Raw genomic sequence first — 13,549 nt, forward strand, 5'->3', positions numbered from 1 at the left:
TAGTAGCACCAGAATGATCAAACATTACGTTTTTGGTAAGGTCTATAAAGAGTCCCTTTGATGATACAGTATTTGTGGGCAAACTACTTCTTCTCCGTGCTTGACCACTTGGCTTGAGACTGTCCTCATTTCCAGTCATCTTGGTGAAGCTGGGCTTCACCTGTTCATCTAGCATATTTGTTTTAGCCTCAGTGACTGAAACTTTCTGATGCATGCCAGACGATGACACCTTGTTGAGTACTTCCTGTCAAACACAAAGAAATAAAAATAAGAAAAAAAGGTGAGAAAGACTGATTAGAGCCATTTGTTCTGATAATATTTCTGAGGCCACAGTTATGTCTTTCTAAGACCGTAGCTTAAAGGGTTACTTAAATTCTGTCATTCCTCACCCATAAAACTTCCGTTCATCTTTGGAACACAAATGAAGGTATTTTTAATGAAACCTGAGAGATTTCTGTCCCTCCATTAAAAACCCATTCCACCAAAACATTAACAGTTCAGAATCTTCTGAAGAGACTGACTGCATTATATGATGAACAGATTTAATTTAGGCTTTTATTCACATATAAACATACATAAAGCACTCAAATATGGTAAATGGAAGTTCAAACCTTGATGCACAAGATCAAACCTCATTGGTCCTCACATGTCAAGTAAACATGCTTGAGCTTCCATTTACACTATTTGAGTGCTTAATGTACGTTCACTGATCAATGTTTATAGGTGAGTAAAGGTCTAAATTAAATCTGTTCATCATATAAAGCCATCGTGTCTCTTCAGAAGCTTTGGATTAAACCACTTGGTTCATATGGATTACAGTATGTTTAAAATGTCTTTATGAACTTTTTGAAGCGTCAAAGTTTTGCTTACTTTGGCTTATTTCCAAGTGTCATTCCAAATCAGATTATTTGTATATCCAATTGGAATCTGATCTAAAATTATTGACTGTCAATATTTTCCGGAATATCTGCATTGATTTCTATTGCAATGATGTTGCGTTGATAGGTACAGTATACGGCAAAAACAACAACAACCCCAACATGGAAGGGTTTGCAATACAGAGGTTGTCTAATGAGGCCTTCACATGCTCTTGGAATTATCGCAAATACAAGTTTCTTAGGTAAAAATTGCAGTCACATAAAAAGTCACATAAATCACGTGAAATCCTATCAGAGCAGTCAAACTGAAATGGATTTCCAGAAATGCGATTTGAATATGAATGTAGCTTGAAACAGATTCTTAAAAATTACATTTCATGTGATTTTTTGCTGTTCAGACTTGCTAAAACTGATTGGATTTCAATCGGATATGCACAAAAATCAGATTTGGACTGACAGTCTGAACGTCGCCTTTGACAGAAATTTCTCAGGTTTCATTAAATACATATTCATTTGTGTTGAACGAAAGACTTGTGGGTTAGAACAGAAGAGAATAGACTGGAATAGAGTAACATAGAAAAGAACAGAATCACTATTATCTTTTCATTTTGGGTAGGTTTACAGCTAAATTACTTGGTCTTGTTATAAACTATTAGTACTTCAATCTTAGTAAAAATACAGGGGTACAATTCAAAGATGGCCTATGTGTTTTATCAGTTCAAATCATACCAGTTTGTCCAATTTTGTCATTTCTTGTTGTGTTGATGTAGTTTCCAGTTCTTCCCCTATTGCTTTAGTTTCAGATGACACCTGAGGTTCAAAATTCTCCACACTGGCTATCAGCTCTCTCACTTCTGCGTCCTTACCTGAGAAAGTACAGATAAATCAATGTAATAATCAGTTAGGGTAGTAGAGTTAAAGATGTAGTGTGTAATTTCTGCGGTACTAGCACCAAACAGAATGGCAAAAATAATGTGATTGCCGAACACTTCCCACATCTGCCATTAGTTAGATATCTGACAGTCCAGACCAAACACATGCCATCGGTTGAGGCAGTGGTCAGGATTCAAAACAAGGCAATGTGTAAAAGTGCCACAGTGTTTACAACCTACAGATGTTCTACTTTTAGTTGTCTCTAAGCTATTCTAACACAGAAAAAATTACACACTTCACCTCTAAGTTATTGCTTTAAAAATGTAGATCTGAATTATTTTCTACTTCATCTGACTGCTCAATATCTAATAATATATGATAATGAAAGAGTAAAAGAGTATGTCAGTGTTTAACTTTGTATTATTTTTTTTATCTATATTAAAATGTAATTAATCAGCTTACACATGCAGATTTAAATAATTCTCACTAAATTAAGATACACTTATGTTCACACACACACATACACATGTTGGGTTTTTATGGGGACATTCCATAGGCGTAATGGTTTTTATACTGTACAAACTGTATATTCTGTCCCCCTACACTAACCCACACCTACCCATTACAGAAAAAATTCTGCTATATTAGATTTTCAAAATGCTTAATTTAGTATGATTTATAAAGCTTGTCAAAAAATGTCCCCACAAGATCAAAATTTACTGGTATTGCTATACTTGGGGGGGCATTTGGTCCCCATAACATAGGGAATACCAGGACCACACACACACACACACACACACACACTAAAATCGTCATACTCTTTGTTGTCCCCAGAGTGATCGTATCTGTAATATCTCTTTCCCCTGTCTGATCCTCCTTCTCCATGGGGAAAGAGCTGCTGTTGCTATAGATACTGCATCCGCTGCCTCCACTGCTGTCACTGAGCGGGTGCTCTCTGTACCCAGTACTGTTGGTGTGACCTGCTAGTCCAGTCTCCCAGTCTGTGAACGTAAAGTTGCCACTGCCGCTACTGATGTGGACAGGGAATCCAGCAGTGCCAATGCTTTCACTGCGATGGGCTTCCAGAGGTCCTGCCTCCTTAGGAGGCTTAAAGAGTCCCCCTAAACCCCTGTCCCGTTCTTTGCCCGGTGCCCTGCAGGGGGTGCTGTTAGAGTTAATAACTGCAGACACACGTAAAGGTACAGACACTGCAAATGGCTCCGAAATGTTGAGCGCCTTCCGCTGGTGCCGTGGTGATGACTCCAGCGGAAACAGGCTGCCTGGAAAAGATGGTCTAGACGATCCATTGTTGGCAGATCCAGAATACAACATCCGACGGTTTTTGGGAGATGTGGGCTGGCAGCCACTGCGGTCGTCACCTTTGAAAACTTTCAGCTGTTCTGGAAGAGTTTTCTGCAGTGGGGATAAAGATGGTGATGAAGAAGAGGCATTTAATGCTCCTTCTCTTTTCTCACTCAGACATCCTCCTGAAGCAGTATGAGGATCTAAGTCCCATTTTGGATCCTTTTTGTTCAGGCTGCAGTTGATATCTGAGCCCAGGGTTCGGGATTTAAGAACTGGGCTGAAGATGCCATTGCTTCCTTCTGTTGGTACTTTGTCCTCATCTGAAATGGAGTGAAAAAGAGAAAACTAGTGGTGATACCTGGCAGTCCCAAAAAGTATTTTTGCATTTAAGCCACACTTAAAAATTGATTTATGTGTTTGTATGACATAACACAATATCAAACTTTTTTTTTATTAGAATTAATAAAATAAAGCATTAAACTTAAACTGTTTGTCAAATGAAGCATGACCTTAGTTAGAGGATTTGTTCCCTTCAGAATTCATATTTCCTGATAATTTATTCAACCCCATGTCATCCAAGATTTGTATGTCATTCTTTCTTCAGTCAAAAAGAAATTAAGGTTTTTGAGGAAAACATTCCAGGATTTTTCTCCATATAGTGGACTTCAATGGGGATCAACGGATTGAAGGTCAAAAATTGCAGTTTCAGTGCAGCTTCAAAGCATTCTACACGATCACGATAAATTTATATACTTTTTATCTACAAATGCTCGTCTTGCACTGCTCTGCGATGTGCCACGCATTACGTAATCACATTGGAAAGGTCACGCGTGACGTAGGCGGAAGTACCGATCCAGTGTCTACAAAGCGAATGTGCAAAGACCAACTCACACGGCCTTTACCAAAAAAATGTAAAACAATGATGTCAGACAATTTTGAAGTTGGAGGAGAAAATGAGTTTTTCACCCTTTCCAACATGATTACGTAATGCGTGGCACATCACAGAGCTAGTGCAAGACGAGCATTTGTGGTATAAAAACTTTAGTTTATTTTAGAAAACAAGTGATCGTTTCGCTAGATACGACCCTTATTCCTCATCTAGGATCATATAGAGCCTTTTGAAGCTGCACTGAAACTGACATTTGGACCTTCAGCCCGTTGAACCCCAGTGAAGTCCACTATATGGAGAAAAATCCTGGAATGTTTTCCTCAAAAACATACATTTATTTTCGACTGAAGAAAGAAAGATATAAACATCTTGGATGACATGGTAAATTATGAGGAAATTTTCAATTTTCAATAGGCCATGTGCCACACTGACACCTTAATTAATGTAGTGCATTAATTACTTTCTTTTTAATATGTAATATATTTTTATATACATTTATTATACATGTACCTGTACAAACCTTTTGTTTTACATTTTTTTAAGCAAAAAAAATGAAAGAAAGAAAGAAAGAAAGAAAGAAAGAAAGAAAGAAAAGTGACAGTAAGACTAAGACTAAGGTAAGTATATTTATGGAGATCTAGCCCCACCTGCTGCTGGAAAAGAACAAAGAGAGTCCATGCTTTTGGATGGCCGTATAGCAGGTTTTTCTGTTTAAGAGAGAAAACAAGCATAAAACACATAATAATATATTTTTTTCTCTTTTCACAACTTTTTTTTTTTTTTTTATCACAAACAAATGCTAAATTAGCTATAATATAAAAATATAATTTTGAGGGCGGGACAACCTGTCACTCGCATGAGATCGACCGAATAGCAAACCACAAATCAATTCCCAATAGACAAGATCAAGTCACGCCTTACATTTTTTCTTCTTTGAGAAGCCATTTCACAAATAGGGTTTGGTACGAGAACCAGTTCAAAATTTGCAAGAACTGTGGATTCGATAGAACACGCTTATTTCGATTCCACCTATCGATTCCTGTGTGCGGAATTTAATGTGATTTTAAACCATTATAGTGCAAGAAGACACGAAAGAGAACTCAGTTCGGCACTCACATGTGTGCACACACATCCAAAGCACGCACACAAAAAGCCACCTCTCATATGGCGTGTGAATACTGAATTGAGTTCTCTTTCGCATTTTCTTGTGCTTGAACGGGCAAATACACACAAAATGATGTCAAAATATCCTCATAAACACAGTTAGTTATAACTTAAGTTAATGTAAACAGTTGAAAAAGAAAACACATGTAACAGTATATTGGATCCGTGCAGCTCTTAGGCCGGGTTCACACCGCAAGCGGCAGCAGAGCAGAAGCAGCGCGTATTTTTTCCGGCGCCCATGTTAACAGATGAGAGCGTTCACACCACACGCAGAGGCTGCGCAGCAGCGCGGAGCAGGAGCAGAGCAGTGCCGCGATCGTTTCAGCGCTGGGTCTATTTTTGCCGCGCTGCTAACGCTCAATTAAAGTGAAAGTACACCTTTGATGGACAAAATAAATATGATTTCACACAAAAAGTGCTCAAAATGCACAGAATAAGCATATCTAGTGTGTTTTAACAAGAATTGAAGTATGTCAGGAAAGGAAATTCATATTAAAACATAGTTATAGAAGATTTACTCATTTAAACTTGTTTTTAATTATTCAGTTTGGGTTAAAGTATGGTATATTATAGAAAACTAAACTAAACTAGCCAGAAAATATGATATATAAACATTATTTTAGTTATTACACAGACAGCAGTTTAGGCTCTTGCATACCCAAATCAAACCCGAGTTTGCTGGCTTTTTCGCCGAGTTTGCTGTCTTGTAAACATGTTCATGCGTCAGATGATGTAAAACACAAAGCTTACCTCATTCGTGTGGATGGATAACACGAGGCTTTTATTTATTTATTTTTTATTTATTTTACGTTTATATGTGAGTGTTGTACACCTTGCATGTTAACAAACTTTCAAGACTATCAAGTTTAACAATGACCAATTATAAAAACAAATTGTCTTTGTAAAGAAATGCTCACTTTATATGTAGCTTTGAGCCGCTGCTGTGACGCTGTACAAATGCTTCCAGTGTGAATACTCGCACTCGCTCACGCGCTGCTAACGCGCTGTTTCCGCTCTGCTGCCGCTTGCGGTGTGAAAGCGGCCTTAAAGTGACAGCAGCCTAATATTCCTGATGCTGTCTGTGTCATTAACGTTAATCAAAGAACAAAAGAAAAGAAAATCACTCACTGACCTTGACTGAATAACTTTTGTAACTTTAATAAGGATTAACTTATATTTTATTTATAAAAAGAAATCTGTGCAGTGTTATTTTACATGTGGTTACATTTGATTTCACTAAAATTTAAACTATACTCAACCCTAGTCACAATAGGAAAGAAAAGACAATCACAACTTCTGTTTCATGCCGACTTTAATGTTTAATGTCTTTGTGTTGTCTTTTTAAAATATGCATAATATTTTCTGTTATGTACAAAAAACACCAGAAAAATTCATAAAATCCCACAATAATTTCTACTGCCAGTATAGAAAGCCAGTATGTTTTCTGCACATCAACACGTCTGTACATCAAGCAAAAATATTATTTAACTAAACCTTTGTTAGCACTTTATTTTACAGTTTCCCATGTACATCCTATGTTCTTATTATAGTAATTGCAATAACTGGGTAATAACTAGGTACTAACCCTAAACCTTAAACCCTGTAGTTTTTGTTTGTTTTGTTTTTTGAATGTTTTAAAGAAACTTTCTTTCTTTCTTACCTGAGGAATTTTGGCCTCTCATAAACGCACTCCTATTGTCAGTTCCCAATAGACAAAATCAAGTCCCACCCTACTTTTTTTCTTCTCCGAAAAGCCGTTTCACAAATAAGGTTTGTTATGAGAACCAGGACACGCACACTTCGATTCCACTTATCGATACCTGTGTTCGGATTTTAATGTGATTTTAAACCAGACCCAACCTTAACCCATGTTTGTTTTGTTTTTTGAATGTTTTAAAGAAACTTTCTTTCTTTCTTACCTGAGGAATTTTGGCCTCTCATAAACACACTCCCATTGCGACTCAGTTTCCCTTTAGAGTCGATGACAGATCGTCCAAGACTGAAGATGGACTTCCACTTCTTAGATTTTCCTGAGAATTTTCTTCTGTGTTGTGAGAATGTTTGAGAATATAATGGAAAATGTTAAAACGTAGAAATATTTAAGAAATGCTGTTCTCTGGGTCTTGAAAAGCATTACTTGGTTACTGTAAATAGTGACAGTTTATGTATACAGTTTCAACACTGTTAATGTTTAAACCTAAAGTACACATGTTAGGGAGTGTGTGTAGGTGTGCATAAATGTATGGTATATAACATACCTGCTGTCAGACAGATCTATTACTGTATGATACATTGCCGCAGTGCTGGTATCTGGAAGGCTGTTCTCTCTTTGCCTCTCTCTCATTGCTGGGTGGTTGGGACTGAGAGAGCGAGCCTGTGCTTCCTCAAGACTCATGAGCTTCATGGGGCCACACTGTGTGCTGGCAGGCAAGGTGGCGTACTTCTCCCCACAGGCCATGCTAAGGCCTGCAAAACCATAAAAACATGTTTGATGTAGCATGTCTTGAGAGTAAAAAAACTCTGTATCACTAAAAATAGGTCAAAGCTTGTGAAGAGTGAAGACACATGCTTATTCTAGATAGTCAAAGGCTGCACACACGTAATTCAATTCAAAACGTATTTTCATCCAGCATTATTTTAGTATTATTTATATTAGAGTTTTTATTATACAGTGGTTTTTATTTTTATGGTATAGTTTTTATTATACAGTGGTCTGTATACTCAATTCTGATTGGCTGGAAGGTGTGCAATAAAACGTTTAATGCACAGGTAGTTCCAAGTCAGTTTAATCACCGTTCTACATTAATGCGCTGCTTTCAAGGCACAGGCACACACATACGTTACTTGCTCACAGAGATTGCGCTGCTGTGCGTGCGCACACAGAAATAGGAGCACAGAAAATTGTTGTCAACACTGTCCCGCAACTTTTTATTAATAAATTAACTTCGCTACTGAATCGCTACATTATATTACTCAGCAAGGAGGATGTAACGTCGCTGTTTTTGAATTTCATTGCAATCTTCATTGCAGAGAGCATGAAAAAAGCAAAAACAAGTGATAAAAAGCACTGCTTATTATGTCTTTGACAAAAAAAACTTCAGCTTTTTGTTAAAAATGTTTTTTTTTTTTTTTTTTTTTTTTTTTAAATTAAACGCACCCACTTTCAATTGCAATGCATGAAGCTAGAATAAAAGTTTTTGTTTGTTTTTTAAGAAGAAGCTCTATTCTTCCTTTTGATATATTGCATGTATTCATACAAAAATTCTGGGGACCATGAAAGTTCGGTGAAAATGCTCAAAAACGCTGACAGGGAAAAAGTTTTTTTAGTTCAACTTATAGTCATGTTGTCATGTCCTTTTGTCATTTGCATGAATATTATTTAGGTTTAATTTATTTTTAGTTCAGTTTTAGTTTTTAAAAAGTAAAATTAAAGTAAATTTTGCATTTAGTAATTCAACTTTTACTTATTTCAAATAGTTGCCAAGGCAACATTTCTATTTTTTTAATATTTATTTTTGTATTTTATTTTATTCAAGCTTTATTTCAATTAACAAACATGTTAGTTTTATGTTAACAAACATGAATAGTTTTAGTTATACTAGTCTACTCAAAAATTACAGTATCTACTCAAAACACATTGGGTAGATAACTGTATACACCTTGAATACTTTTAAACAACACAATTGCATGTGTGCGGCCAATAGCTCTTTGCTTTTTTGTATGTAACTTGCCTATTGTTTTGCTGGTACATTTTTGGCTACAGATCTCATGCCATTGTATACACCCCACTCCAAATATAAGACTCATTTCCTGACTTTATCATCAAAGTTGTCACGAATAGCACAGTAAAACTTATTTAGAAGATATTATTAATGTATGCAGAGACCCAGAGGAACATTTTATTGTGCAGTAGTTGCACGTTCTCAGCAAATGTAATTACATTCATACTATTATGACATACTTTATTTCTGGTCATCACTCGTAGGCAGATTTAAATAGGAGTATTATTAGAAAAGAGCCTTATGCAGGAGCTTTAGGAGGCTGGGCTAAAACAAACACACAAGACCCCTGATCAAATGATCACAAGCTGTGTGAGACCGCGTGGCTTTCCACTGAGCATAGACTACAACTGTATGCTAATTACCTTAATGAGCTGTAATTTCCAATTACTGTATATTTTGTTTTGATTTGTACAGCATGGTTACAGAATATTCCCAGATGGTTTACATTCCCCAAAAAAAGATCATCTCACTAATTCCCTTCTCATTCAAAAATTACACATTTCATTTTTGAATGGTTTTTACATGAATGTACTAACAACATCTGGCATTTTTGCTCACAGCTCAGCTAATTTAGAAATACAATGCATTGTCTATTCACTGTGACTACATTGCTCCAATTATCCCACAACATAACCTGTTTATTTAGGCATTTTGCCTTTAATATGATAGGACAGTAAGCAGACAGGAAGTAAAGTGGGAGAGAGAGGTGGGACTGGATCGGGAATGGTCCACGAGCTGGGACTCGAACTCGGGTCACACCAAAGCTCAATGACGCTATATGCCGGCGTGCTGCCCACAAGGCTATCAGCGCCGACAATATTTTTTGTTTTATAAAAAATAAATTTTACAAAATTCACTAAAGGCTATGGACAAAAGTATATTGGGACACCTGACCATTGCACAAACAGGGACTAAATACATAGAATGCGATATATCCCCTCTTTGCAGCTATAACAGCTTCCACTCTTCTGGGATGGATTTTCACGAGATTTTGGAGTGTTCCTGAATTTTTGCCCATTCATCCAGTAGAGCATTTGTGAGGTCAGGCCCTGATGTTGGACAAGAAGGCCTGGCTTGCAATCTCAGTTCATCCCAAATGTTTTCAATGGTGATGAGGTCAGGGCTCTGTGTGGGCCAGTTCTTTCACACCAAACTCATCCATCCATGTCTTTATGAACCTTGCTTTGTGTATTAGGGCACAGTCATGGTGGAATAGAAATGGGCCTTCCCCAATCTGTTCCCACAAAGTTGGAAGCATAGCATTGTCTGAAAATTCTTGGTATGCTGAAGCATTAAAGGGGACCTATAATGCCCCTTTTATAAGATGCAATGTAAGTCTCTGGTGTCCCCAGAATGTGTCTGTGAAGTTTCAGCTCAAAATACCCCTCAGATCATTTATTATAGCTTGTCAAATTTGCCCCTATTTGGGTGTGAGCAAAACACACCATTTTTGTGTGGGTCCCTTTAAATGCAAATGAGCTGCTGCTTCCAGCCCCCCTTTCCAGAAGAGGGCGGAGCTTTAACAGCTCGTGCTTCGGTTGCTCAACAACAACAACAAAGCTGGAGAATCTCACGCAGCTAAAATGAGGATTGTCAGTAACGGTGTTCAGCCTTACATTGTTCAAACCGGAGTCGACACTGATGGAGAGACTCAGGAAGAAGTTACAACTTTTAGAATGAAACTGGACGTTTCTGAATGGTTAGTGGATAAATTTACGTAGTTGCTGTGGAGTTGATTCCACTAGCATGTGCCGTCACGTTAAACTTTTGTGCAAATCCAGCATTGAATTGACCCTCATTTGTAAAGAAGTCTGGCATAAAATGGCAGAGAAGCGTGATTCGTCACTCCACAGAACATGTTTCCACTGCTCCAGAGTCCAGTGGTAGTGTGCTTTACGCCACTCTGTCCGATGCTTGGCATTGTACTTGGTGATGTAAGGTTTTCATGCAGCTGCTCGGCCATGGAAACCCATTTCATTAAGCTCCCGCCACACAGTTTTTGTTCTGATATTAATGCCAGTGGAAGTTTGGAACTCTTCAGCTATGGAATAAGCAGAGCATTGGCGACTTTTACGCACCATGCATCTCAGCACTCGGTGACCTCGCTCTGTGACTTTACGCTTCTGTTTCGTGGCTTAGTTGCTGCTGTTCCTAAACACTTCCACTTTCCAATAATAATACCTACAGTTAGCCTACAGTTGACACTGGAATATCTAGCAGAGATGAAATTTCACAAACTGACTTACTGCAGAGGTGGCATCCTATCCCTGTACCACACGTGAATCCACTGAGCTCTTCAGAATAAATCATTTTTTATAAATGTAGACTGGATGGCTAGTTGCTTGATTTTGCACACCTGTGGCAATGGGTCTGATTGAAACAACTGAATTCAATAATTAAGAGGTGTGTCCCAATACTTTTGTCCATATCGTTCAGTTTGGACTCTAAGGGGGCCATTTACATGACACCATTTTCAAATAAAAACAGAAAACTTTTTAGGCATTTTGGGGTGTTCATTTACATGACAATGGCGTTTTGGGGGCCTGAAAACGCAAACTTTTAAAAACAGATTTCAAAGTGCAAGTTTTAAAAAACGATATTGTTATTGTCTCAGTGTAGTCTACAAAAACAGCAATTTGTGAAAACGGTGACGCCATATTCATGCACATTGTGTGTTCAGTCTATAGGTGCGTAGTAGGGGTGTGACGAGATCTCGTGGCACGAGATCTCGCGAGACTAAACTGTGACGAGATTTCTCGTCAAGGCGAAAAGTAGTCTCGTGATGTTGCCATGACAGAGTGTTAGGATGATTAGGAAAGAATATGCCACCGCTACGTTTACATTATGCCTCCACTGTCGTTTTGCTTTGTATTTAAATAAAATATAATATAACATTTAATTCAGTTGGATAACGGTCGCCGCCGCTCCATATTTACAGAGTATGCGCGACCGTTGAAAGTGAAAGTAAACGCGCGCGCGCATTCAAACGTGATTTCAATTTGAAAGCGGCTCCCCGATGAATGCAGATATCTCTCAATATGAAACCTATTTTAGGCTGGGCAGTGTAGTTGTAACCATCTCCTAGCTCTGTATCAAAGAAAAAATTGGTCTTATTTGATCTTTGAATATTGAGAGAGTGCGATTATGGTTGCACTTATTGTAAAGTGTTACCATAAAATGAATAACAGTTTTCTCTTCTTATTATTTACTAGTACAAACAATAAGGTTTCATTTGTTAACATTAGTTAATGCACTGTGAACTATCATGAACTAACAATGAATGACTATTTTTATCAACTAACAAACAAAGATTAATAAATACTGTAGCAAATATATTGCTCGTTGTTAGTTGATGTTGGTTAATACATTAATGTTAATAAATGAGACCTTATTGTAAAGTGTTACCATTTTTATTTATACTGTTTTTATTTCTGTGATCTGTTTGTGGAGAGGAGTTCAGTTAGGAGGTCAAAAGCTGTAGAAGCTCATAATTCATGTACAGTAAGATCTGAAGAGAAGCCAGTCAGTTCAGTTAGTGGCAAAACCTTTTACAGTGCTTGAGTATTGTTGTCTTTTACTGCATATGATAATTCAGTCTCAGAAAGTAGAACTGAAATGACATTCATTACAAAATGATTAGTTAAAACATTTCAAATACACCTGCAGAATATTTTTTCTAGTCATGTATTTCGCCATCTTGTCTCGTCTCGTGAACTCAATCTCGAGTCTCGTCTCGTCTCGTGAGATACTGGTCTCGTCACACCCCTAGTGCGTAGTGTTTCTTTACAAAGTGACATCGCCAACTATTGGCCCGATGTGTTTAATATTAGGTTTATAGACGTTTTCATGGATTTATATGAACGAGGACCATTTGGACAAAGTTGATGTCTGTCCACAAAAACCACAAAAACATTTCAGTTTTTAGTACATTGTTATGTAAACATATTACATTGTGTAAATTGTTGTTGTGTAAAGGTACCTTCAAATTGCTAGATAATCAAAGCCATATGTCTAACCAAAGTTCCAAATGTGAAGTTGATATTACAAAAATCAATCCCGCCTAAAGGTTTTAAAGTAGTGTTTCCATGGGAAGGCAATGTATATGGGTTTCACAGGATAAATTTTGAGTGTTTTAAGCTGATACCTAATTTAGGATGATTACTTAAAGGATTAGTCCACTTTTAAATACACTTTTCCTAATAAATTTACTCACCCCCATGTCATACAAGATGTTCATGTCTTTCTTTCGTCAGTCGAAAAGAAATGAAGGTTTTTGAGGAAAACATTCCAGGATTTTTCTCTTTACAGTGGATTTCAATTGCTACCAACAGATTGAAGGTCAAAATTACAGTTTCAGTGCAGCTTCAAGGGCTTTAAACGATACCAGATGAGTAATAAGGGTCTTATCTAGCGAATCGATCGGTCATTTTCGAAAAAAATACAACCGTTTATGCTTTATAAACAAAATATCGCCTTGAACGTACTTTCCGCTTCCGCATTCTTCATAACGCTTACGCTGAATGTCCTACGCCTTCCCTATTCTACTTACGGAACGAACGCGGCGCCAGTTTCGTTTTCTTCCGGCGTTGAACATTCAGCGTAAGCGTTATGAAGAATGCGGAAGCGGAAAGTACGTCCAAGGCGATATTTTGTTTATA

The 13,549-nt window shown here is 37.4% G+C and overlaps 1 protein-coding gene across 1 annotated transcript in view; it reads right to left on the reverse strand.

The window, feature by feature from the left end:
* arhgap31 (Rho GTPase activating protein 31) overlaps nucleotides 1-13,549 on the reverse strand; it is a 33,457-nt gene that overhangs the window by 2,985 nt on the left and 16,923 nt on the right. The window contains 6 exon segments of the mRNA XM_048189721.1: nucleotides 29-244; nucleotides 1,608-1,744; nucleotides 2,570-3,376; nucleotides 4,593-4,652; nucleotides 7,029-7,153; nucleotides 7,368-7,575. Coding sequence (XP_048045678.1) covers nucleotides 29-244; nucleotides 1,608-1,744; nucleotides 2,570-3,376; nucleotides 4,593-4,652; nucleotides 7,029-7,153; nucleotides 7,368-7,575 — 1,553 coding nt within the window.

The sequence above is a fragment of the Megalobrama amblycephala genome, linkage group LG4 (assembly GCF_018812025.1).
Source record: "Megalobrama amblycephala isolate DHTTF-2021 linkage group LG4, ASM1881202v1, whole genome shotgun sequence".
Classification (NCBI taxonomy): Eukaryota; Metazoa; Chordata; class Actinopteri; order Cypriniformes; family Xenocyprididae; genus Megalobrama; species Megalobrama amblycephala.